The sequence below is a fragment of the Pholcus phalangioides genome, unplaced genomic scaffold, assembly GCF_987345545.1.
Source record: "Pholcus phalangioides strain wild (caught in Gottingen) unplaced genomic scaffold, Ppha-v1.0 ptg000022l_1, whole genome shotgun sequence".
NCBI classification, from domain to species: Eukaryota; Metazoa; Arthropoda; class Arachnida; order Araneae; family Pholcidae; genus Pholcus; species Pholcus phalangioides.
In genome coordinates this window covers 25,320,581-25,348,095 of record NW_028301615.1, presented here as the reverse complement: position 1 = coordinate 25,348,095, position 27,515 = coordinate 25,320,581, and the positions used below count along the sequence as shown (strand labels likewise).

Sequence of the window (27,515 nt, the reverse complement as noted above, 5' to 3'; positions counted from 1 at the left end):
GAAGGATTAGAAAAGGTTATTTGTGGGGGAAAAATTTTTTATACTTGCAATCACACACTACAATAATTAGAAAAGACTTTCTCAAAGCACCTGAACTTTTATGTTCAAGTCAAATCAGTACTTTTCATTTATTGAAAGGGTTAAAGCGTTTGATTGCACACAAATGTTTACAACTCAACAACATACTTTGATTTTTTAAAACACAGTAGACTCTTGGTAATTTAACGCATATCAAACCAAGGTTGTCTGATTACTACTACAGTACACATGCGCACCTCGTACACATTCCTCTATGGAATTTATAACAAATTGGTGTGTGTGTATATATTGTGAACCTAACACAAAGTTTTGTTTCCATTTAATGCTTGTGTGTAGTGCCGCCATCAATTTTTCTGAGTGAAATATGGTTAAATAATTACACCCCCCCTCCATTGTATGTCTGTGGCGAGACTTTTTAACAGGGAGATCAGCTCATATTTGTGTCTTCAAAGTTATGTCGGATTACTAGAAGGTAATTGTAAAATAACAAACTTCTATGCACAGGTATACAGTGACATGTTTGGTTTTCTTCAAGCATAGAAGAGAAAAATAAGTCTAAAGTGTCAAATTACTGGGCAAGTCAAACTATCTCGTGGCCAGATTATCGAGTCTACTGCCTCTTGTAGTAACATACGTTCAGGTTTTTCATTAGAACCAAACTTGAATAAAGCCATCTATTTTATCATACTTTTTCTATACAATTTGCCTCTCTATAAAAATATCCATGGTGATGAATCGTAGTTGGGAGAAGTCTAATGGAAAAGGTCTAACTAGCAAAACCAGATGTAAAAACAATTGTTAACGATAGGCACGTTCTGCACCAAAATTTGTTTTAATCAAAATCTGCAAAAACATTTAACAAATCTTTATCATATACAGTACCTTGGTTAACAAAGATAATACAATTTGGAATCACATTCATTAACCGAAATCTTCATGAACTAAGACACAATTTCCCATGAGTTTCTGGGAAAATGATTTAATTTGTTCCAGGTTATGCCCAAAATTTAAAGATACGTTTTTGAAACACCAAAGAGCAGTATAAAAAAAACTGAACAAAGGCAAAAATGAATAGTTTCAAAGTTGGACGAATGATAAATTACAGGAAGATGAGATACCGAAGATCGTTTTATTTACAAATACAACGCCACAACATACAAAATGCCCAATGATGTAGCTGAGTAAAAGATGCCCATACAAGCACAACCAACACCAGCTATAGTCTACTAAAGGTGATGTTGACACAACCTAGTTGAGTTTGTGGGGGTCCCCATCCATTTGTGGTTTGGTCAGTTCATTTCTGTGTCTGATACAGGGGGAAAATATTATCGTCCAGAGTGTTCAGCTTGATGCTAAGAGTCTTTCACTGAAAGAATATGTGTTCTGAAAGCATAAGGTTCCCCTTTTTTTCAATGAATTTTCTAGCTGAATTTTTCATTGTGTATGAAATGAGAAGGTGCACTTGGAAGAAGATTCTGAGACGGATATGAGTTAATCAGGCTTGAGCAACAGTAATTTCGATGTCGATTGCCATTAAAATTCAGCTCACTATGCGACTATTTTATGTTAGCATGTGCATCCATATCCACTAAAATGTTTTTTAGCTGAGGCAGAAAAACCTCTGGAAAAAAATTTTATTAACTGAAAAATTTACAAGCCAAAGTATCACTGTACTGTGGGTCCTGTTTAAGACGTCATCATCAAAATCAACGTTCCTTCTAGTTTTTATTTTTTGTGTGCAGTATGACAATAAATCACATACAGCAATGGTATATTTGCTCATTTTTACGTGCTCGGATGTGTTTTCTTATATACATGCAAAATCTGAACATTGATCAGGACCAAACTATAAAAACGTTAGAAGCATGTGTGAGAAAACTTCTTAAACAAGATCCACTGTATCAAAGCTACTTTGAGATGGAAGAAAAGTCGTGTACAGTAACATCTCTGTGTTATTCAATTCTGATTAATAAAATAATAAAAACATATACATAAACAAGGTTCTGAAAGGACAGTCAACTAAACAAATAAATATTCAACAGAAGCTAAGAAAACGCTGAACCTATTCCCGGCTGGAGTTTCTCTGCACACCCAGTAATAGTCCTCAGATCACTGACGTCCTGCAAGTTTAAGAGAGTCATCATCTGCTTCTGTGTCAGGGATTGACCAGTAGCCCTAATTAGAATTAGTCATTAAAAAAATTAATTCTTAGTTTGTCTTAGCTATTGGTGAGAAATACCAAGAAAAACTAGATAAATAACAATGGAATACCTGTATTTTTCACACATTTTGACCAGAGCGACTGCTTTCATGTGTAAGAACTTTTTAAACACTTCAATAGCATTCGTTACATCGTGACCATTTTCTTCCAGACATACAAGCTATTAATGAAAATAAATTCAAGGCACGTGTAAACCAGGATAGAGTATAATGCATATATTCACTGAACCTAATGTCTGTTTCTTGATCTAGGCTGTATGCTGGTAAAGTATCACTAGTGGCATCAACCAGTGATTGACCGTTGATGCCATCAATTAAAAAACGTTTCTGTGGAGTAACATACTGTTATCAGAAAAAATACATTTTCTTACCAGCGTTTCTCCAACATTAGTGATTGATATCAGCAACTAGTACTACTTAACCGTCGTACATGCACCTCTTTAAAAATCCTTCAGAAAATTTATGACTAATGGGTACATACTAGAACATGTGTTCTGAGTGTATGTGAGGCCTGGATGTATTTATGTTGTCAGAGTTATGGGTGGTACTGCCATTTTTACTTCATATTTTAAAGTGAAAATGTCAGATGGCTGAATTTCTTTGTTCCCCGAGAATTGTGTTATGTCTGCCTGTACCGCTAACGCAATACAGTACTGATAATCTGGATGTGCGCTACTCCAGCCCATCCAGTAATCTGGCATTTTAGGCAGATTTTCTTTGAGTATTGAAGAATAGAATATGTTTGCACGCAGAAGTTTATTATATTTAAGTGAACTTTTTTAACTAACTTCAATAATCTGGCAATTTTGGTAATCCAGCACACCCTGGTCTGCTATGTGCTGCATTAGCGAGAGTCTACTGTACTTACATAACACTCATCAAGCAACTACCACTAGAAATGAACAATGATTACTCTGCCATCTCTCGTCTCCATCATTGCTTTACAGAATTTTATTCATGAGACATCAGTTCAAAAATCGACAATCTAATCAGGCCAAAAATACAACAAAAAAATCAGCTGCCGGAAAGTCTTGGACTTATAGACAGTGACAAAATCTTCCAATTCAGTTATGCAAACGTGTGTTCTGAGGACACCTAGTGATGACGCTAATAACCAATAATGCGGAAAATGTTGAGAAGAAAATGATTTGCACCGACAACCCTCTGCCCCAAGAAACACTCTTTCAATCAAGGTATAGACCAGTTTTTTTTCAATCGCCGGTCTGCAAAATGTATCATCCAATTTAGTAACTACATAATTTTAGATTTAACAGCTAAAATATCATCTCCATCTTGGTTTTCATTTGCCTCATCTGTCACAGCAAGTCTATGAATCATTTATCTTATTTCTGCTGGTCCGTGAAATTGTTTGACTTTCCACAGGTGCTGAAAAGGTTGAGGAACTCTGGTATATAGTTTTAAATAAATATTTTTCATATAGATACGGTGAAACCTCTCAATCACAGACACCATGGGAAAATTTGCTTCACTAATGGGGAGTGTCTGTTACGAGAGCCTCTACTGTAATATTGTAAACGTGACAAACGGCTATGTCACGAAACCCAAACACTTCAAGGGTCTTCAAAGCAAGGTGTGCGGGTTCCCTTAGAGCTTCCTGGTTGTGGATCGCCGATCTTTTTCAGAAAATGGTTAAAAACATTCAAAAACGACTACTTCTAGAATTGATGAAAAAAATAATTTCGGAATATTAATGAAAGCAATAAGAATAGTTGGAAGAAGTAATTCGGGAACAGATGAAAGAAATAATTCTAGAATACATAATGAATTCTCAATAATACAACTTACATCCTCTAGGAAGCGAGTAATTAGACTGCCACCATCTGATACTGTTCTAAGCAAATTACTGAAAGAGGAAAAAAAATATTTTTAATTAATCGGTTCCTAATATAAAGCTGAATCTCATTAAAGTAAAATGTGTTTGGTTCAGTCAAAGTGAATTTCTCAAAAAGTCTATCAAATAACATGGGTTTACAGAAATTTTGCCCCTGGCACGTTTCATCCCCATTGCATTTTGCTTGAATGAGTGAGCGACCATTTATTCATACAAACTGAGCACAACTCCGGTCTATTGCCATAGGAAATTTTTTCAGTACTGTCATTTATAAATGGAGTGTAATGATTGAATATTTGTACCATTGTAAGCCTGTTTGTGACTGACTGTGCAAATGACCAAGTGATTAAGTGTTTGATCATGAGTGAATGGCAGTATGAGTGATTGAGAAGATGAGTGAGTGACAGTTGTGACTGTAGGATAGCCCAAATGGTTACTCATGTGGTTACTCAACCACTCACTTTTCTTTCTTTCAAACCAAGCACAACTCAGGTCTATCACCATCTATGGGCGATTTACTACCTAGTGAGTTGTGCCGGAAGTGTGTGTACCTAACAGTCTGAGTGCATATGTAGTGTTGTGTTTGATTTTTCAGTGCTGCCATCTACATTTCAGAAGTGAAGTGAGTGATGTGTTATGACTGAATTACATTTGTACTGTTTGTAGGTCTATTGCTCTCTGTGGCGAGACTTTTGAAGGAGAGATCAGCTCACATTTGTGCCTTGAAGTTGGGAAGCGCAGAAAGCCAACTTCAGCCAACCACCACCGTGGCAACGGTGGGGTTCAAACCCGGGACCTCACAACATGAGTCTGTCACTAAAATGACCACTCAACCACTTAATAGGTCACTCATTCGCTCACTCACCTAATCACTTGGTCAGTCACTCATCTGGTCAGGGGAAGCAAAATTTCCAGATCCCGATAACATGAAACAATTTATGAGAATCTCGCTATAACAAGTGATTTGCAATTTTCTTTGTGATTGTGAATTGTCGTTATAACAGACTTTTATTGCAGGTCAGTTACAATTACTTGCAAATCGCACATTACAGTAAGATTCTCATTATACTGTACTTAATACCAGCAAAGATTTGATTAGTTCGGAGCAGGTTCTTGAAACCAGCCTGAGGCTACAATAGAGGACTGATGACAACGTTAGTTGTTCCTTGTGAATTTCGATGCAGATTGATGAAAGCGTGTAAACTTGTACAAAGATGTATACATAGACAACAGGACTAGACCAATTTCCAAAAATTTACATGCCCCGTACGTCAAGAATAAAACTAGAAATATTACATGCCTGAATCAACATTTCAGGGTGGTGTTAGGCATGTGGTTGGAAAAAAAAAATACAGTACATGCCTGGTACAGTCAAGCCCATTGAGATCATGTTGACCTTATGTCCGTGGTCCAGGTGTGGTTGTATTTTTAGCATGATTTTGGTTTGAATGTAGTAACATCATTACTACGTTAACTTGCAAAAATCAATAAACGTTTGAATGTTTTGTGCCTGTACTATAGTTTGGCTCAGCCTATCAAGAAATGTTTTGCTGATTCAGTTTTATTTAGGTATGGCAATGCCATCTCAACAGCATCGTGCACCCATGTCCCTACCAAGTCGGAATTATTGGCCTATAGCAATTAACATACCTACTCTCAACAACCACAGTAAGATCTCTTATTGTCACCCCCGCCTGTGCATTTCAGGTTGGTCTATGCTTGAATGAGCCCATGTGTCAAGATGGCTCTGATATAGTACAGCTAAAATGAGAAAATTAAAAAAATAATAATAATTCAGACCTATTGTATTCGACTCCTCCCTCAGAAAGAGTCTGTCGTACTTTCTGCCAGTCTGCATCTATCACAGATAATGGATAGTCTCGAAACACGACATCAGGCAGGAAAACAACTTTCCGACTCTGAAATTATAAAATATTCTGGATCAATTTTAATAAACATCAAAATCATCATCATCAAGCTAACAGCAAAGGAAATAGAGCTCTCAATACAGCCTGATATATTAAAAAAATTTAGGGGAGGGGGGGGGCCAGGTACAGTAGGTTCTCTAATTCTAATCCGACATACCATATATCAAGGCTGCTCAACCTTTGTGAAGACTGTGTGGGCCACTTCATTGGTTTGTAAACGTGTCACTGCCCACTTAAGTGATTTGGAACAGCATCACAGGTTACTCAAGTGAACTGTAAGTGTGAAACAGGTAACTTAAATGATCTGTAAATGTGCTATGGGCCACTTAAGTGATCTGTAAATATGCTGTGGTGCACTTATGTGATCTGTGAATGTGCAACAGATGTTGCTTCAGTGATTTAGAATTGTGTTATGGATTACTTGAATGACACGTGAATATGCCCCGGGTCAATGTCAATTAATAAATCTGGGAATGTACTGTGGGCCATTTAAGTGATCTGGAACTGTGCTACGAGTTACTTAAAAGGTCTGAATATGCCACAGTTGTCTCTTAAGTATCCCTTATAATTCTCTTTTACATCCCTTAAATATCTGGAACTGTGCTGTGGGTCACTTAAGTGATCTATAAATGTGCTGCTTAGTTTATTTTTACAAACTTAGGTTAAGACTCGAAAGGCCACGTGTTGAGCATATACTGCATTATACTAGTGCGACCACCACCACCCCCCCTCCTTACTTCAGGACCACCAAAACGACAGAAAATTGGAACCCTGTGTATAATCCTACAAAAATGCAACACATTTTAGAGGGGAAAAAAGTATATTTCTAGGCAGGGATGCAACTAAGATTTTTGCAACCCCCACAACTTTAAAATTTGATAATTCTATAACGCCACATTTTGTTTCCCACTTAAAACTGCCACCTTTTAAATTTTGTCACCCAGGGCAGTTGCCTCCTCCCCCACCCCCCCTCTCTAGTTCCAGCCTTGTTTCTAAGATATAACTTTTTTTTTTTACGAGAAATGATCAAAACCTTCCTAATATTTCTTCTTTGCCCATTTACTCACTCTACATTTTACGAGACATCATTGGAATGTTTTCTATTGTATCAATGGCTAAAACATGGACAAAAAGGCAGAATTGTACAAAATGTTCAGTCCGCTGGCCGGATATAAGAGATGGCTACCATACGCGGGTCACTGAATATTGTAATTATCACACTGTATGGATTGATACTTTTGTTTTTGGAAACCCTTTAACATAGGACCATGTAGGGACTCACCTGGGCACTGCCTGTGGGCCTCTTGGTTCATGGGGGGGGGAGGGGGGGAGCTTAGATGACCTTAAGCAATCACCATAAATTGTGTCAATTTGTAGGGGTCTCTGTATTTATAGGGCAGGGGGTCATCAATGATGCTGAAAGATGGTTTTATTTTCATGAGCTCAGTTGAACCCACTTCGGTATAGGGGAGGGGTTGATAAAACACTGGCTGAATTTTTTTCCTCAAAAACTAATGTGTATAAGCCAACCCTCCTGGTACAAGAAAGATTTTCTGAACAAAAAAACTCAGCTTATACATGAGTATATACGGTATATCAGATAGGGTGTACTGAGTTAACAAAACCGTCAGATTACTACTTTACTGCACATGAAATCTGGTCATATATCACCATACTGCAATTTCCAACCAGTGCAGTTGGGCTAGAAATGAAGGTGCCATCTATTGGTGGTTGCCCCAGGCTTGGTAGGTAAAGAAAATTGTTTCTGAAATTTTTTTGTCCAGATTCGAACCCGTGGACCTTGAGTGTAACCTTCATAGTGGAAGACAAGCATCTTGCCACTCAGGCACCATCAGATGACTGTAGTTAGTTGAAAAAGTCCATTTAAATAATATAAACTTATGAGCACAGCGATGCAGTAATATTTTTTTCTTCTATTAGCTTATTCAAAGAAAACTCGCCTAAAAATGCTGGATTACTGGACAGGCCAGATTATCAAGAATCTGCTGTGCATCTTTTCACCCAAAAAAAATAGGAAAGGGGATTTCCAATTTTTCTGGGATTTATTTTTCCCCTCGTGTTGGTAGAAATGCTGACATGAATAAAAAAAATTGCTGTCCCTATTGTATCTGACAATAGGATTCATTTTCAGTTGCTTTCGTTTTCTTACAAAGCTTCTAAAAAACTTTCCTAACCAGGAAGGTTCGAGACTATCTGAATGATGAAGGGAGACCAGACAAATAAATGTGCATGATGAACCACTCTCTAACGAGCTATATATAATTGTTAATGAGCTTATGCATGCAGTAGACGAAATTATTCACCCATTCTCCTGGCCTCCCTTGAACAGCTTCACAAATTTCACCACCACTCATTGCATTTTGACCTTACACTCATATATGAATTGGGGGGTTTCTGTACGAAAAAGCGTCATTGAACAATAACAACAAAAATGATATATTTGCATGCAATCTTGAAAAATATCGAACTTACTCTTGGTATAGCCTGAACATGCAATCCCGAAAAATACTGAGTCTGAGCAACCTGAACGTGAGGATCTGAGGACAACTTTTCTTGCTCGTTGTTGAACAGTAGAAGGATTTGAGCAAGCTTAAAGGAGGGGAAAAAAAGGCACAAATATATCAGTAAAATATAATGATGGGAAATAACTGATATTCAGAACTATTCAAGTTCATGTCAAAATCTCCCCTTGGCAGTGCCGTCTTAATGCGTGGACCTACCCAGGCACAGACCGGAGGCCTCAAGAGAAGAGAAGGGAGGGCCTAAAAAAAATCACTTCGCCTGAGGGCCCATGATACTCTTAAGACAGTCCCGCCACTTGGGCACAATTTTAACATTAAAAATCTTATACATACCACATTTCATACTTGTACACCTGGTACATGCATATTTATGAAAACTTGAATTTGTGGTTACTATTATCCTGTCCATGGGTTCGATTCCCTGCAAAGGCAGCTGAATTTTCTCTCTTTCCAAAAAATTCATCTTCGCAACAGCCAGTTTGTTAAAAAAAACCTTTATGTACAGTATTAGCATTTCAGCTCTGGTACTGTATGAGTTAAACTCACAGAAACCCCACGTTTTATCAAAAAAAAAAAAACCCCACAAACTTACTTGACATACAAGGAGCTTGGTGTCGCCAGTAACAACGGAAAAGCCACAAGTTTGAAGATGAGAGCTCACGGCTCGAGCAAGAAACTTCAGCTGTGCTTGGAATTGGGAAAATAAACAGGTAGGAAGCCGCTAAAGTAACAAACACAAGAAAAAAATCTGCGTGAGAATCTTGCACGATGTGAAATTTATAAGTCTCTAACACATGTGTGGCTAGATTCATCTCAATTAAATTTAATTTCATTTAAAATTGAATTTAGAAATTTTAAATTTAATTAAATGTTGTAATAATCCCATGTGAGGCAGATTTGTTCACTAAAAATTAATTGTGGTTGGCTTCAAATCGGGAAGGGGGTCTTTTTATCGGGACTTAAGTCTAGTACAGGAGTGAAGTGTAGGAAAAAAGCGAAGTGCTCTGGATGACAGCGCTGCCAATTAGGGAAGCTGACACTGTGATGTCACAAAACTTTCATGTGGCATCACAAACATTTGTGTGATAAATATACACTCGTGTGACCTAAGGGGTGAGAAGGTAATAACTCTATCCGACACAAACCGCCCCCCCCCCACTTTATTTTATTACATGGCCTTAATGTCTATTGACACCACCACAAACTATTTGCTTCTCGGAAATTCATCACACAATCAGCTATTCTCAGAATGGGTTTTGAGGAAGAAAGTGTTTCACTTTTTGTGATGGTTTCCTTTCCCTCACAAACTTTTGCTCTTACATAACTATAGAAGTTTCACTTTAAAAGTTAAAAGGAATGAAATGTAGAAACATATAATAGTTCTAACACGCAATCGCGTCTATTCAAAAGTTTTGAAATACAGACGACACCAATTATTAGAATCACACATAATGTTAACATTCGGGTATTGTAATTGCTCCCGCACAGATAAAATAATCAGACACACTGTGTGTCATTCCGTGAAACTCAAAAATTTTCATTTTCTAATAATTAAAACAAATTTCAATAACGATTGTTATTCAATAACTCGACCTCCATCAATAATATTTTTCACTAAACACTTCCAAGAAAGCACAAAAAGGGTTTTTGAACACGAATAATATCTTTTTTTTACAATGATTTTTTTCCTATGATTGAGCAACCTCAAGAGTGGTTCTTTTTGCAGAATGATTGGTGAACTTTTTCATGACTGTGTGACACAGATGGGTAAATGTAAATTTACAGACGGGGGGAGATAAACGGGCTATAGCCCAGAGTGGAAAATTTGAGGAATGAGTGGTCAAGAAAATCAGAGTAGATTGAGAGCAAAACCATAATACAGAACCGAACAGACCAATATCATAACATGGGGGGGGGGGGGGAAATGCTTAAATTTTTATTGGTAATTTAGATACTGTTATCAATTTTTGTTTTCCGTCAAAAGGGTTTTTTTTGCGCATTTTGATGTTAAGGTATAATGAAACTTTTTTTTCCTGTAAGCTATCATTATTAGGCTGCAAGACTATGTAGAAGGCTACAAGGTGTCATCTCTCTCCCCCTCCCCCCCATCTTATTCACAAACATTTCTGTACTTAATGTTATAATTTGTCCATAGCATTGATTCATGTACATGTGGAGTTGGTTCTCTGCCCAATGGCCTTCTTCCAGTGAAGGAAAATGTATCACGGAGGACAAAAAAAAGTGCTTTCACTTCAATTCTTGATCAGTTTCTTTCAGTTGACCAGATTCAAATTTTTTCTCCCAGAGACTTCCTCAAGGGATCCATGAAAAGCATTGTATGTTAAAAAAAAATACTATCATTCAAAATATGCATTAGATAGTTCAGTCTTAACGCCTTACAATGGCTGAATAACCAAAATGCATGATTTTAGCTCCAGTTTTAGAATAAAATAACAAAAATGGAATGATTAAACATGCTTGATGCAACCAACTATGTCAGAGAAAAAAAGATTCAGCCCGTTTCACCAAATGGGATGCACGATCATAGTAGGTTGTAAACAGCGCTTTTTTTTTTAGATATAGTTATCATTTGGTTATTGTTATCAGAAACCATGAGTCTCGATGTGATCACATTAAGTGTGTGGACTGCATTTTAAAACGAGCATGGTTTACGGAATTGCTTAGTTCGAGGTGAGATTTGAGAGGAGCGATTATGGGTATTGACAACGAGGCGTGCAACACTACTGAAAAAATATAGCTTTGAGAGTTCGAGTCAAAACATGTCACAAAGTAGAATCAATCCAAAATACACTTGAACCTTGCTTAGTGTCACTTATTTTCAACAAACAAATTTAACATCAGGGCTTGACGAATTTGAAAATAATTTAGGTGCCAGACCAATTTCTTAGGAGTCAGTCATAGGCTAGTTTTTTTATCCAGTAAAAAAAAATTGTAAATGTTTTTTTCAGCTTTTCAGAGAGAATGGCCTCATTTCCATGTCACAAGACTGATTTACTAACCATACATAGAGAATTTTAGGTGCCAATACAAATTTTATAGGCAAACTGGCACCTGCGATTTGTTGGCATATTTATTAATTAGGTTCTCTTTTGCTATAACCATACCGCTTGCACTTTTTTTTTGCTGGCGAATTTATGGCTCCTGTTTAGCGTTAAATAGCGCATAATTCAGTGTAGCTAATGCCGATAAATGTGTTTGTTTTTAAAAAAAAACAAAGGCGAGTGGAAGGAAAAAAGCTGAAATGCATCAATTTTGTGTCAAAAATGTGTGGTATGCTTATAACGGAGGAGTACCATTAATTACTCCCCTGGAGCCGAAGAACCCAAGTATGCTTTAGCGTGGACTCACCTTTGCATTTAAACAAACAAGTAGGCCGGACTTCCATGAATCGGTAAGAAAAATGACAGAAGGATTTTAATCAGACTAGATTTAACAATTCAATAGTGAACATGTTTGGGCATTTTACATTAACAGTCTAGGACAGGCATCATCAACCTATTGCTCGCAAGCACCTTAGTGCTTGATGCTCGTGTTTGATTTGTGCTCTTGATCAATATCCCACGTAAACACACTGTACAAATCGCATTGAAGGATTGAAATTATCCTGCTTTCATGCATTGGCATGTCAAACTTGCCATAAAGGTGCTCTTCTTTTGATGATGGGTACAGGCAGTGCTCGCGACTAGAAAAAGGTTGAAGATCTGGTCTAGGACGTCCTGAACTGGGGCTGCTTGTAGTACTGAACTATTGTAGGGGGACTACAAGTGAAAATCAAGTGTAAGGAGAGCCATGACAGGTGGTTTGGGGGGAGGAAGGGAGTCACAGAGACAAGTGAAAAATAATTTTCCTACTGTGTGACTATTTTCAAAATCCAGCAGAACCGCCCATAGAGCCAGGCCCTCATGTCTATAGAAGGCTAGGGAGAGGTCTACATAATGAGATCTGGTACTACAATTCTCAAAAATAACTATCAAATATGCAAACTTATATGTTACTTCCAGCTGCATAAAAGGCTCCCAGAGCAGGCGGGGATCAAGAGAAATCGGGGATCCAGAGAGCCAAATAATAAGGGAAAAATTGGTCTGTCCCATAATCCTGCCACGCAATAAGTTGCTTCTCTCAACACATTGTCATGTCTAGCCTGGGGCCCACAATGTTGACACAAGCCTGAATAGAACCAGGACAATAGGGAAGCTAGCTAACTTCTAGCCTGGGGGGGGGGGAATCCAAAAGTGTTTGTCAGGTGGTGGGGAGGTCCTAAGACACATATGGCTCAAAGATTTACAGAAAATTCACGCTATGCAATTTACTAATAGCAAAATTCACATGGAACAATTTACAGACTAGGTCATCACTAGTAAGTGACTGAATGAGTTGGTGAATGAAATGGCAGAAAATTTAGTGAATGAGTAATTGAATGAGTGACAGTATAAGTAATAAATCACCCAAGTGGCACAGTGGTAAGATGCTTGAAGGTCTACGGGTTAGAATCTGGGCCAAGAACATCAGAAACAAGTTACCTATCAAGCCTGGAGCAATCACAGAAAGATGGTGCCTTCATTTCCCACCTAACTCCCTTGTTGGAAATTGCGGTATGGCAATATGACTGGAGTTGGTGTGCAATAAAGTAGTATGAGTGATCAAGTGATTGGGTAAGTCACTGAGTAACCATATCAGTGATCGAGTATGAACCTCTGAATAGTAGAGTGAGCGATTGAGCCAGCCCGACCATGTGAATAAGTAATTGAGAAAGTCAGTCATCACATGAGTGACCAAGTTAGTGAATGACCATATGAGCAACTCATTAACTCACCTGATGAATCACTCACTTGCTCATCCACTAACTCCCTATTTCACTTTGTGAATTTCCTAGTGCTAAAAAGATTGTAATGTTGGAGAATTCCACTGTAAATTTTAGTTTCGGCAAATCGCGTGGCGAGAATTGTTGTTGGTGAATTTTCCGCATATGGGTTCAAAGGGGCCCCATGGGCAAAAACAAGTTAAGTAACACTGGTATAGAAGGTAGGTTACCTGGATTTCAGAGCTCTTAGAAGTGGAACATAGAACTTGACACATATCGTTCATGATAACCTTCACTTCTCCAATCAAAGATGAGGGTGACACCTGGAAAAACACCCAATGAAAACTATAATTAACAATAATTATTTTCAAATCAGAAAGTTAAGAGCGTTTCCAAATGTGCGACATTACCAATGATCTCTGCATCAAAGAAGCAGCTTTACGAAGGTGCAGATCAATTATACGCTGAACATCGAAAGTCACAGCGATGTCATCGTTCCTCAACATAACAGAGAGGCAAGAACATTGCGACACGTCCTCGGTGTCCCCAGTCAGCCAGGGTCTCTTGTGGAAGACTACAGAGCAGATGATGGAGTTCCCCATGACGTACAACTTGGACACTGTGTCTGTGCAAGGCTTCTTACCTTCCATCTCGCTTATCAACAACTTGCCGGACATTTTCAGACATTTGTCCACGTCGTGAACAGGAAGATAATAGTCGCGGGCGAAAGTTGTGGGGACACTGGACGCTTTCGACGGGGCAAAGTCCAGCATCGTGATGTATTTCCGGGACACGACAGGTTTCGGTGAATCACGGCCTTTCCCATATTCATCGCTGGTATGGATAAAATAAGGATGCCGGCTGGACAACCACAAATGCTCGACTTTCGGCCCGCTGATGCTATTCCACGTTGATAACATGGTGATTGAGACTTAAAACTTACACTGAGGACATTCAACCATGCTAATTTTCATATAACTTATTAGCAAATGGTTTCATTATAATTATCACTTTATTATTTGACGTAATTATTAAATTTTAGATGGCAGTATACATCTGTCGTCTGCCCGTAATTTTTGTTTACATACAGAAACGTCAATATTGGTTGATGGATGGAAAATATGGATTATATGTAGCATTTTTTACCTTTTGAAATTTTCTTGAGTTTATAATTGTTCCGATATTTTTCTAAAATTAATTCACGATGAATACTTTTGAGTTTCATTTAATTGATTTTTCTCAAATATATATGAGTTATACCTCATTTATAATGGAATTACACTCCCCTTTCTGGTTCATCAAGAAGCGACATCTATATGTTTTGTTAGAAACTATAAAATTTATGGAGCTAAATTGAAAATTTTTAAAATTTGATTAACTCATAATTTACGATTAAAATTTTTTTTAATGTTATAAAATAATTGTTTTTAAATAATTTAGTTAAATTGAGTGATAAAAATGCATTTTTATATCAGTCACTATTTTGTTAAAGTTTTTTTCTCATAGTATATAAATAAAACGTGTTCAATCAAGTTTGTACTCGCTTCGGCAGTACATATACTAAAATTGGAACGATACAGAGAAGATTAGCATGGCCCCTGCGCAAGGATGACACGCAAAATCGTGAAGCGTTCCACATTTTTTTGGCAACCCCAATTAGGGATTCCCAAAAAGTGTGCCACGGCAGTGAGGTGCCGCAACCAGTGCCGTCTTAACGCACGGCCCGGGGGGGCCTCACGGGAATCAGAACCGGCTGAAATTTTCGAAAATTCGTTAGGAAGGGTCTCTGGAAAATCACTTGGTCCGGGGGCCCACGACGCTCTTAAGACGGCCCTGGCCGCAACTAGGGGGAGCAGGCAGGTCTGGTGCTCCGGACCAGGAGGGGCACAAATTTTTTTTTTTAACCTGCCCCGGTTGACCGAGCATCCAGTTGCGGCCCTTATTTGTGTTTTGTGTGTGTGTGTTTGAAAGGGTTATTTATTATTGTACAAAACAAATGTAAACACGTTTGTGCTTCCCCCCCCCCCCCTCCGGCTCTTTGCCAATGGGCAGTGCTCCTGTTTCCCCAGCCTAGTTACGATCCTGCCTGGAGGAAATCGAGTAATTGGGTCACGGGTTTATGCCTGATTTGTAATTGAGCCCGGACCTCAATTTTGGAGGGCCCAGATTGATAGGATGCATTGTTATGGAAATAACAAACCGAAAATTTTCACAGCGATAAACTGTGCAGAGACACACTCGTCCCAATCTATGAACTCACGGGAAGCGGCGTAGGAGCCGCGGTTGTATGAACACCTCCTTAGAACTAAGTCGAAATCAAAATGTCCTATATAAAGGTCAAATCGAGCATCACCACACAGGGCCGTCTTAAGATGATCATGGGCCCTGGGCTATAATGATTTTTTCCGAGACCCTACCTGGGAAATTCTCGAAAATTTCAACTACTTCTCGTTTTCCGTAGGCCCCCCGCTTCTCTTGAGGGTCCACGGCTGTGCCCAGGTGCGTCCATGCGTTAAGACGGCACTGGCACTCACGGATCAAAAACACTTGCCATGGCGCCCACATCCTGTAGCGGGGACCCCTAGGCTGGAATCTTTTGCGGGCCCCTGGGTCAGACTTTTAACGGGCCCCTTCTGCAGTTAATTTATAGCGTGAAAAAGCAAAAAAATTATGATAACCGTCCCGGGCGCCAGGACTAGAGCCCTGTTGGCCCCCCCCCCCCAATGAACTCAAAATTTATCTTTAATAAATTCATTGCGACCCACCCTTTAAGCCATATAATGATAAATCACATAAAGGTCCTTGGCCCGCGGACCAAATATGGGCCTGGGGTTATTTGATGCGACCTGCCCTCTTCAAACCAAATTTTATAAAAATGAACTAAGCGGCACATTTACAGATCGCTTAGGTGTCCCGTGGTACAATTCCAGAACATTTAAGCGGCCCGTGGCACATTTTCATATCACTTAAATGATCCGGGACACGGTTCTAGAACACTTAAGCGATCCGTGACACATTTAGAGATCCCTTGAGTGACATGTGACGTAGTTTTAGAGCACTCAAGTGGTTCCCCCCAGTGCAGTTCTACATCACTCAAATTACCCGCGGCACATTCTCAGATTATTTAAGTGATGCGTGGCACAGTTCCAGAGCATTTAAGCGGCCCGGATCACTTGGATCCCATTTCCAGATCACTTGCCGCGAAACATTTAGAGATCACTAAAGTGGCTCTGTAAGGCATTTATCAATAGTGGGGGGGGGGGGAATGTTGCTTCAAGTGCCCCCAAACTATATATAGATATATATATATATAGTTTGGGCACAGTTATAGCACAGATATATATACATCAGTGATATTTCCCATTACGATAACAGACCGCGAAGTTTGCGTGAGAGTTGGTTATTCTATCTGGTTCTTGTTAGAATGAGTCATAGATATAGCTATATTGACGGTATGTATGCATGCCGTCAAAAATACGCAAGACCGAGACACGTCGATCCTCTGGTAGCGGAAGCGTTACCATTTTTTTGGCGATATTCTTTCGTTTTCCGATGTTTTTAGAACCGCTCAACAAGAACACTTGATTTCAGTTACTGGCGATGATTTGGCTGGGAAAAGTACAAACAACTGGCAACCCCCTGGATGGGTTTCACTGTTTAAATCCAACGAACATAACTTCCGTCATTCCGGCTGTCGTAGTCGACGAGCGAAGACGTGGAATTACGTTATACATATAATTCGATTTCTTTTTTTCTTTTTTTTTTGCGAATGGAGTCGATTGTTGACCGCAAAAAAGTTCTCGGGAAACTTCAGGTCTGTGGAAGTTTCCAGGGGACTTTCCGTTCCAGGTGGACCATCGAACATTTCAGCAAGCTGGAGTGGAAGAATGGACAATCTTACAGAAGCGAATTATTTGAAATCGAGAAGAGACGCATACAATGGCAACTGTCATTGCATCCAGGAGGGGAAGCAGAATATCCAAAGGGATACGTGCTTTGTTGTCCCATTATCAAAAAAGAAACGTGGAAGGACCTGGAAATCGAATTCAACATTTCTCTTCGCAACACCGATGGTGAGATTTTGTTCAACGCAGAACGCATAAGCAGAAACACTTGCTGTGGAAGAAGCCCTCAGAAAATGATTGAGAGGGAAGTTCTGATTCCTAAACTGGTCGACGACATTTTGATAATCACCATGGAAGCGACGTATTCAGTGACTAGTTTCAAAGGTGTCTCTGGCACTTACCTCTGCTCGGAAAAAACTCCGGCATTAAAAGTGATGAGTGACATGAAGAAGCTGTTGGAAAGTAAAGAAAATACAGACTGCGTCATCTCTGTGGGTGGAGAAGACATCCCGGTTCACTCTGTCATCCTAGGTGCGCGTTCGAAAGTGTTTGCCGCAATGTTCAAACACGACATGCAGGAGAAAAACACACGCCGAGTGGAAGTGACTGATTTTGGAAAAGACACCATGGACTCCTTCATGGAATTCATCTATTCCGGGAGTGTGCTCCTGATGGACTGCGACGTCGCCCTGGAACTCTTACGGGCCAGTGACAAATACCAAGTGAGTGACTTGAAATCGTATTGTTGTAATTACCTGATGTCTGTGCTGGACGATAAGAACGTTTACAAAATCCTCGTTGTAGCCGACACCTACCGCGCTAACAGACTGCGTGGCCAAGCCATCGAATTCTTCTGCGAGAACATGTCTATAGGGGATTTCGAAGCTCGACGTTCGTTTTTCAAGACGCGACCGGAACTGCTTTGTGACATCGTCAAGGGACTGATCGAGACGAAAGCTCCGAAATCGGATGAACAGGGAAACGGTAATCACAAAAGACCGCGCGTTGAATAATTTTCACGTGGAAGTCCTTAAAATTGTGTCCATTTCATCACATTTACTTTACATTACATAACAGCAGGACCGCCTTTACCAGACGCGGGGGTCGGTGCGAATATAATAGGGGTTCAGAGGAGCGTCTCAACAATTTCGGTTCCCAAAAATGTTTAGGACCCCCCCCCCCACTTTGCCGCTATTTTATATATTTGGGCAGGGGGGGAGGAGACAAAAAAAAAATCGGCACCTATTATTTTTTAATATAAACAAATCACAAGACACAAACACATATGTACAATACAAACATACACATAGATACAGACATAAAAACACATAAATACAAATACTTTGTGACCCTCAAGTGACTTCAGTCATAGCCGGATTAACCATTAAGCAAAATAAGCATGTGCTTAGGGAAAAGATTAGGCATCAGGAGAAAAGACACCACAAAAAATTAATAACTAATACTTTTCTTTTCAATGTAAAAAATTTCCCCAGTATTAAACCAATCCGGTAGAAAATTCGAAAATTTCACGAGCACTTGATTGTACTGTTAAAGATCTTTATCGACAGCTTGACTGGGACCACAACTAAGGGAGAGTAGAGGCGAGGGGGCGATGATGCTCGAACACTGGGCAAGAACGGCGCTGAGTTTACCCCTTTTTCCGTTAAAAACTACGGGTAGGGGGGGGGGGTACCAAAATGAATACAGTCGATTCCCCCCGAGCTACAGAGTAAATTTTCGTTCCTGAGTAATAACAGTAATTTGGGGGGGGGGGATTGCCTCCCTGGTTTAAAAAAATACAATAGAAATGGACAAACAAGGTGATATATGCGTATATATATATTGAGTACGTTATCTTTGCCCCCTCCCACCCACTGGAAAAAGTTGAAATGACGGGCCTGGGCCTGAGGGTGATGCAAAAACAGAGAAAAGGTAATTGCGAACAAGAACTCTTACGTTAATGCTCAGTTTTTGGAGTCAGATTTCGCTCAATTTCCATAAAGTAAGGAGAGCCAAGATTAGGCTCTATAGCATCATAGCCCCCCCGTCCGGGCATAACCAAAAATTTCTGCCCGGTCTTTTTCTGCGTAGCTATAAATACTTGCCTAACTTTCCGACCAATTTGAATACTCTTACTCTCCAAATACTGGAGGCTCCCGAGCTGTGGCATCGTAGGCTTCGGGTAAAATTATTTTTCTGAAGCCCACCCCCAAATAAAAATACCTGCTTACCAATTTGCATACTTTCTTTCGAAAATTGTAAACAGATCTAATTGTCATAAGGCCCCAGGCTATGAGTTGATGTTAAAAGGGGGGGGGGGGCACCAAATCACTTGAGTGCTTGCATATGGGTTAATCCGGCCCTGACTTCAGTAAGTCCTTCTAGCAGGTCTATAGGGGGGGGGGGATTATAATTGCATATGGTGCAGACAATAGCTTTTATAAAGATTATACTTGTTTTACATTGTATTTTTGTTTCTATATTTACGATAACACTAAACGTTAAATAATTAAATTAATCATTGTGAAAGCCATACTGTTATACATGCATGATAAAATTAACTTAATGTGAAGATTAGTACAGTACATTTTATGCACACCACACATACATACCAATCTATACATATATACAATTCTGTCTCTCTCTCTCTATTTTCTGTATATACAGTACTTAATGTAAAACTGTTTTTCTATCTGATTACAAAGCATTCGTTGTAATCATTTCATAATCAATATCTTTAACGAATGTCAAAAACTGTGTGATTTATGTATTTTTTATTGTCAAGTTGTTGATTTTCTGTGTAAAATAAGTTTAATTAATACCTTTGGGGGGCAATGTAGGAAGAGCTCTTTTTTATACAGTGTTTTATTAGATTTTGGCACTTTGTACGGTCGATTGTATTGAAAACAGAACCACTACCCGTGGTTCTATTTTGATTTTTTGTTAAATATGTTTCATTTACTTGCGAAAATTTTATAATTCTTTAAAGTGTAGTTTTGTCTTGGAAATATAGTATGGAATTGTATTTTGGTCCTGTCTATTATTATTTGAGTTCTTATTCTGTTATAAATGCTATGTAATTTCCGGATATTTCCATAATATGCTCCTCCCCAAAGGGGCCGTTCAAGTATTTTTTTTTTTTTGAAGCCGAGCACAACTCTGGTCTATCGCCATGGGCAATTTACTACCTAGTGAGTGTTCAAGTATTACGAAAGCAAACTTTTTTCCATTTTTGATCCCCTCCCCTTGTCAGCAAAATTTCTTCATCGGCCCAGCCTCCTAACGCATATTGGTGGGATCAGAGACATATGAGACCCCCACCCTCGACGATCAAAAATTAATTTTTTTAATGCAAAAAATATATATTTTTTTCAAATTGAAATTTTGGTAGAAAATACCTTTATGTGTTATTATAATCCATTTCTGTTAATTTCAATGTTATTTGAAGAACTCAAAATGTCTTTTTATTAAATTCATTGCGACCCCCCCCCCCCACCAACCCATATATAACAAGTCCTTGGCCCGCGGACCAAATGTGGCCCTGGGGGTTCTCTGATGTGCCCTGCACCCCTCAAACCTAATTTTGTAAAAATGAACTAAGTGGCACATTTACAGATAGCTTAAGCGGCGCGTGGCACAATTTCAGAGCATTTAAGCAACCCGTGGCACATTTTTAGCTCACTCAAGTAGAGTCGTGGCACATTCATGGATCCCTTAAGTGACCCGTGACGCAGTTCCCGAACACTTAAGCGATCCGTGCCACATTTACAGATTACTTGAGTGACATGCGGCACAGTTTTAGAGCACTTAAGCGGCACCCAGTGTGGTTCTACATCACTCAAGTTACCTGTGGCCCATTTCCAGATTACTTGATCCGCGACATAATTACGGATAACTTGAGTGACGCGCAGAGCAACCACTTAAGCGGCCTGCGACACATTTCCAGATCACTTGAAGGATGCGCGAAACATTTAGAGATCACTTAAGTGGCTCTGTAGAAGACTTAGGTATAATGTTAGTTCAGGTGCCTACAAACTACCGAAAGGTTTTTCTTGTTTTTAGCGCACTGAGTAAGATGCCATTAAGAATATTTCATAATTTCATAAAGGGTGGTTGATGACGTAAGCAGCATCCAAACCCTCATCGATGTGACGTAATACTTGAATGATCCCAAACACAATTTGCGTAATAAATGATTGAATAAATCCATGCATAAAATAAATCTTTCCAAATTTAATCAATTGTTTTTCAGAATGCACAAGTGAATGCTGAGATATATCCACACAAAAGAATTTAAACGCACATCCAAATGCAAATTAACACAAATATTCATGAAAAAATTCAACCCTGAGTTGAAATTTTGAACTGATGCCAGAGAAAAAAAAAAGTCCTAAGACTACTAAAAAAAATTTAAACTTTATGAATTGAAAGAAGTAATTTCAGCACCGATGGAAGTGCAGAATTAATGAAAGAAATAGTTTCAGAATTGGTGAAAATTGCAAAAACTAACGGAAGAAGTATTTCCAGAATTAAATTAATTAAAATACAGAATATATATTAACGGAGGGGGGGGGGAATCCAGAATTGAGAGAGATGAAAATTTAGAACTAACACACAATTAAATGTAAATTAACAAAAAAATTGATGAAAAATTCAACACAATGTAATTTTAAACTAATGAGGGAAAACTAATGAAAATTTAAACGTTGTGAGTTAAAAATAATAATAATTCCATCACCAATGAAAATTCAGAATGAATGAAAGAAATAATGCCGAAAATGAAATAAATTGTCCGCAATCGGAGGAAAAAATCATCCGGAACTGATGAAAATTTAGAATTAATGGGAAAAAAAGATTCCAGAATTGAGAGGAACATTCAGAATTAATAAAAATGATCATTCCAGATCTGATGAAAATTCAGGAATTTACGGGGGGGGGGGGGGGAATTCCAGAACTGGCGAAAATTCAGGAATTTACGGGGGGAAAAAATTCCGGAACTGGTGAAAATTCAGGAATTTACGGAAGGAAAAATTCCAGAACTGGTGAAAATTCAGGAATTTACGGGGGAAAAAAATTCCGGAACTGGTGAAAATTCAGGAATTTACGGAAGGAAAAATTCCAGAACTGGTGAAAATTCAGGAATTTACGGAAGGAAAAATTCCAGAACTGGTGAATTTACGGAAGGAATAATTTCAGAATTGGGGAAAATTCAGAATTAATGCAAGAAATAACTTCAGAATTGATGAAAGCCTCCAACAATTAAACGTGAGTGCAGTGCCCGTTGCGACCTCACCCCTGTCGCACATCCCTGTGTGGCTCTTGATATTTGCTGTTCATCCAGTTGGTTTTGCATTCATTTTCTATGTGTCAACCTAGACCAGACACACATGCACCTCGTCCAAATTACTCTGCGGAACTTCTAACGAATTGGTACATGTTGGAATGTGTGTGCATGTATACCGAACCTTCCGTGAAGTTTGTTTCTGTGTAATGCTGCCATCTGCAATCAATTTTCTATGAATTTTTCTCAACTCATAACCAGTGAAGTGTAATGAATTAATAATTGTGACGTTGTAGGCCTGCTGCTCTCTGCGGCGAGACTTTTAACGGGGAGATCGGCTCGCATTCGCGCCTCGAAGTTGGGAACTGTAGAAAACCCAACTTCAGCCGACCACCACTGCGGCGACGGTGAGGTTTGAACTCGGATCCTCGCGATGCGAGTCCGTCACTATGACCACTCGACCACCACAGCGGCTTCTATGTGTCACTACCTTATTTCAGTTTTAGAATGATGTTAGCCTTCCATGTCTGAATGATAACTTGTGTACGTACTGTACTATGTGTGTGTGTTGATTTGAAACGAACAATGGCAACGGAAACAAACTAGAGCAGGGAGTATTTAAATTTAACCTTGACCAATCAGCAAAATCACCGACTTTGCGATCCGTGGGCAAAGGTGGATCTACAGTTTTGCTGCCTGTGGGCTACCCAAATTTTGCCGCTTTTCTCCTACTCTAGTTTAGTTTTCTTAACCACCCATTCCTCCAATAAGTTATTCTTTTGGACACACGCATCCTTGCAAACTTTCTTGGTCGAACAAATTCTTGGTCAAACACATCCTTGCACATTTTCTTTGCCAACTCACATCCTTGTCTTGTTCAGTCTTTCGGTCGCTGACCTGGTCCCAGGATTTGTAACTAGATATTTTACCAGCCGGGCAAGCGCGCATTTTGGTGCCCCGTGTGATGAAGAAGGAGTAGTTAAATGTTGAATTCGGTGCCCCCCCCCCCCCCCACTGGGTACCGGACCTGAATGGTAAAGGACAGCGTTAAATGCGGAAAAACCGTTTTACCCGCATTTAACGCTGTTCTTTCCCAAATCTCCATCGTTTTTGAATTCGAATATCTCTGTGAATATCGTATTTAGAAACGAGGATTTTTTTTTGTTGGCATCAGGAGAGACAGACCAACAAATTCTAAATTGGAAGTTAGAGCACAGGGGACCGTATAACAGTTTAGATTTTTTTTTATTTTGTTACACACTGTATTTTCAGTCTCAAAATTGGTATAGGATAATTTTTGAACGCCTGTTGACCCCCCCCCCCCAAATGACAGGCCCTTTCAAAGTGAATTTATCAGGCCCGTAGCCAGAAATTTCGTTCGGGCGGGGAACCAATTTCATTTCGGAGAGAGGACCAAAGTGATCGAAAAATAGATTTGGCCATGTTCTTCCCCTTTTTCGGTCGTTTTCTTACATTTAGAGGGGGGCAGACCCTCAAGTTCCTTCCTCTCTCTCTCTCGCTACGGCCTTGGAATTTATAGTGTAGAAAACCAAAAATAATGAAAATCATCACGGAGCCCTGTCGGTCCCACCCTTGTGAAGGCCATACCAGCGCAGATATATTCTGCCTGGGGTAGAGGGGGCGTTATGACGGAAATGTCAAAACAAAAATACAAATGTATAATACGTCACCAGCGCACATCTTCGACTTTGTGGGAGGGGGGGGGGCATTGTTCATCCAGACATGGCCCTCACAAGAGTGAAGCTGACGGGGATCCAGCCCTGGATCCCGGAACAAATAATTTTTCATTTTTAATGCAATAAATTCACTATAGTGCAAAGTCTGACTTGGGGACCTGCCAAAGATCCTTACCCAGAAACCCTGCTCCAGAATGTGTGGTGCTAAGTTCCCCACAACTCCTGTATTTACTTATGCCTCATCGTATCCGCTCATACCGAAGTTCGGAATAAGTAGATATAGCTGTATAGACTTTTCAAAAGAGAGGGGGGGGGGGGGTGGAGTAGTGACGAATCACTGATTGTGGGCATAGGAGAAGGGGACGTAGTCAGGGTTTTTTTCATATTCAGGGGACTTTTTCATATAGGATACCGCACACACCAACCTGGACAATTTTTGCTACACCCAAGTTGCGTCTGGAACAATCGCCCCCATCGCATCCGACCTTAGTAGTTCGAGCCCTGAGCATGGGTCATCTCCACCCCTCACTTGTATGTATTATGACCTTTGGGTAGGAGCCCTGCTATGCCCCCCCCCCCCGTGTGGACGGGGATGGTGTGGGACCCATCGAGTTTCGATGTGCAAGCGCTATCTGTTGTGAACTCAGGCAAGCGACTTTCCCACAGAGCCTTGCGTGCACGTCCACCATAGGCGGAGATAGACTTGGAAGTCTGGGGGGGGGGGCAAGATGATGATGATGACAATTCATATATGCATATATACATTAGATCAGTCGACTCCACCTTTGACGCTGGGGTGGGGGGCAATGCCCCCACGCCCCCCGTATCTCCGCCCATTGACGTCCATATTTCCGGGTTTCTGAATCGTGTGACACAAAGAGCATAATTAAACAGTTTTGGGAACAATCAATCAATCAGCTACAATTTTGGCAGCAATTAGCAATGTCCAAAATTTACTTTCTCGAAAGTCCCTATCTGTTCTCAAAAAATATGGTCATTGAAGTTGTAACTTGGAAAAAAACAAAACCAGAACAATAACAAATGAAAACCATTCATGTTAATTCGCATTTATAGAATCAAAGACAGTATTAAAGTATGAAGAAAAATTATAAATCAACATTTATTTTATGTTTTCAAATTTTTCTCCCGATGTCTTCCTCTTTGAGTGACTCAATCTAGTCTAGTCTAGTCATGCGTAACAGTTGCCATTAGCAACGGATGTGACGTAAAAAAACAAACGATGGGATTATTGATTTTTTTTTCTTTGTGGGCAGGGATGAAGATGGCAGGGCACCATTTGGTTCCGGTAGAGTGACGGGTGCAGTAAACGAGGTTTTTTATTGATGTGTAAACACTCTCTGGTAGAGTTTGAATCGGACATCAAAATGGAAGATGAATCCGAGTCGTGCCTGGACGCACTTGAGAACGATCGTTACATGGAGGAGCACCATCTCCACGTCTACATGGAGGACGCGATCGCGCAACTGCTGTCACTGAGGCAAGAGAGCACCAGCAACAAGATAAAACCCGTGAAGTTCTTCAAGGAGTACTTCTGTAGCGTCCAGCAGGGGAACCACATCCTCTTTAGGGAGTTCTCCTTCATAAGCGCCACCCCTTACAACAGGCTTTGCGTGCTCAAGGCCGTCATGAGGATCTACAAGCCATTGCTGTTCAGGGTCGAGAAACTCTCCGCCAACGACTACCATTCCCTGCTGGAACTCGTGTGGCCAGATTTCCCATTCAAAGTCATCAAGGACACCTTCGGGAACATGGAGAACAAAAGCCTCGAGGACAACGTCTCGTTCCTAGAGTTTATCCCGGCATTCAGGAAGTCTTTCTGCTTGGATAGCTTCACCTATGAGGAGCAGAGGTTGTACCAACAGCTGTTGCATCATGAGGAGGAGTACGCGAAGATCGACGTAGAAGATAGGGCACATTTCGAAGGTTCCGATAAGTTCATAACTTACTTGTCTGAAGCTGATGTCATTGAATCGGCTCAGGAGAACGAATGCGAGTCCGATGCCTCATCATGGTCACTCCCCGGTAGTTTCAGACCAACTACAGAACTCCATAAGCTGTGTCTGAAGGAATCCAATTCCTTTTCGAACGACGAGACTTTTGACGCTGTCGGAAAGCTTTCTCACTCTTTTTCCAGTTCCAAAGACTCGTCAAAATCGGAGCAGGCGGTCATGGTACTTCGTACCTCGAGTGTTAGGGGTAGACTCAAGCAGTTATCGAACAGTCTGAATTTGTTGCAGCCCGAGAGCAAGGAGAGGCAGGATCCTGAAGGGCAGCACCCTATGTGCCGGCTGAGGTCAAAGTCAGCCGTTGCGATACAGCGGAACTCCCCGGTTTTACACAAGCCGTAGATTAGAATATTTAAACAATTTTTTTGTTTACATGATTGTATGTTCATGTTTCAATGTTGTTAACATAATCTTCCTGAGTCTATTTATGTTCTCATGACTCATAATAGAGGAATAACAGTAATTTCCCTGTTATAGTTAGTGACCTTGATGAGAAAATGGAAATGGCTCGTTTGATAATAGGTTAATAATAACGGTAACATAATTATTCATATAATACATACTTTTTATGCTGTAATGCATCAAATACTCTTTCTCGCCAATGCCGCTATTACCAAATTAAGAAATGGATTTCTTCAAAGTAGAAATAATAATGACTATTTAAAAACTTGCAACTAGGGCTGCTTCCACCAGTTGTAGGGCCCTGCATAGAAATAATCGCAGCACCCACTCATGGAGGGAATATTCAGAATAATTTTCTCTAATCCCTTATACTAGCGGTTCTCAACCTTTTTTTATTCTCAGAGTCCTGTTTAGTCTGTGAATTCTCTGGCGAAGCCTCGTAGGGTAAAATCCCCTTTTTATTTATCAAATTTACTGATTTAGTTTGTTATCCTGAAGTGGCTACGGAGCCCCTAGCAAGTGCGCAAGGAGCACAGGTTGAGAATCTCTGCCTTATACAATGGAACTTTCTGCAAAAAGGATTACTTATACCAGAGACACCGCCTGTTAACGAACACTATTCTGAGTCCAGTAGAATAGGTCACGGTAAATTCCCTACTATGACAGTGGTTCTCAAAGTGTGCATCATAGCTTCTATATGGGGTTATTTCCAACATTTTTGTCAGGAGCAATCACAGCGAGCTGGCCGATATTGATACACGCCTGTTCAGTGCTTGTAGCACTAGAAAGATGGGTTGGGGGACTATACCTAAAAAGACGGGGGGGGGGGGTCTATATGACTCCATAGGTTGTTTTTACA

At 39.9% G+C, this 27,515-nt stretch overlaps 2 protein-coding genes and 1 non-coding gene across 5 annotated transcripts; 2 read left to right on the top strand and 1 right to left on the bottom strand.

Annotated features, from left to right (window-relative positions):
- Positions 1-1,655: 1,655 nt before the first annotated feature.
- Positions 1,656-14,507, bottom strand: LOC149070064 (uncharacterized). Of its 3 annotated transcripts, XM_089249740.1 has the most exons (8): positions 13,815-14,498; positions 13,635-13,727; positions 9,175-9,303; positions 8,533-8,649; positions 5,912-6,030; positions 4,066-4,123; positions 2,311-2,420; positions 1,656-2,214 (listed from the first exon to the last, which is right to left on the bottom strand). In XM_089249740.1, the coding sequence occupies exons 1-8, from the start codon at positions 14,322-14,324 to the stop codon at positions 2,085-2,087; spliced, it is 1,266 nt and encodes a 421-aa protein (XP_089105866.1). In that variant the 5' UTR covers positions 14,325-14,498; the 3' UTR covers positions 1,656-2,084. The 3 variants fall into 3 exon arrangements, with proteins under 3 accessions (XP_089105866.1, XP_089105867.1, XP_089105868.1); XM_089249741.1 differs by lacking the exon at positions 8,533-8,649; XM_089249742.1 differs by lacking the exons at positions 8,533-8,649; positions 9,175-9,303 and having other exon boundaries at positions 13,815-14,507.
- Positions 14,508-14,940: 433 nt separating this feature from the next.
- LOC149070063 (U6 spliceosomal RNA) lies at positions 14,941-15,047 on the top strand. The gene has a single exon (XR_016195099.1). It is a non-coding gene; the product is annotated as a U6 spliceosomal RNA (small nuclear RNA).
- A 2,068-nt stretch (positions 15,048-17,115) lies between these two features.
- On the top strand, positions 17,116-18,475 carry LOC149070062 (speckle-type POZ protein B-like). Its single transcript, XM_089249760.1, has one exon. The coding sequence runs from the start codon at positions 17,174-17,176 to the stop codon at positions 18,260-18,262; it is 1,089 nt and encodes a 362-aa protein (XP_089105886.1). The 5' UTR covers positions 17,116-17,173; the 3' UTR covers positions 18,263-18,475.
- The last annotated feature ends 9,040 nt before the right edge of the window (positions 18,476-27,515 follow it).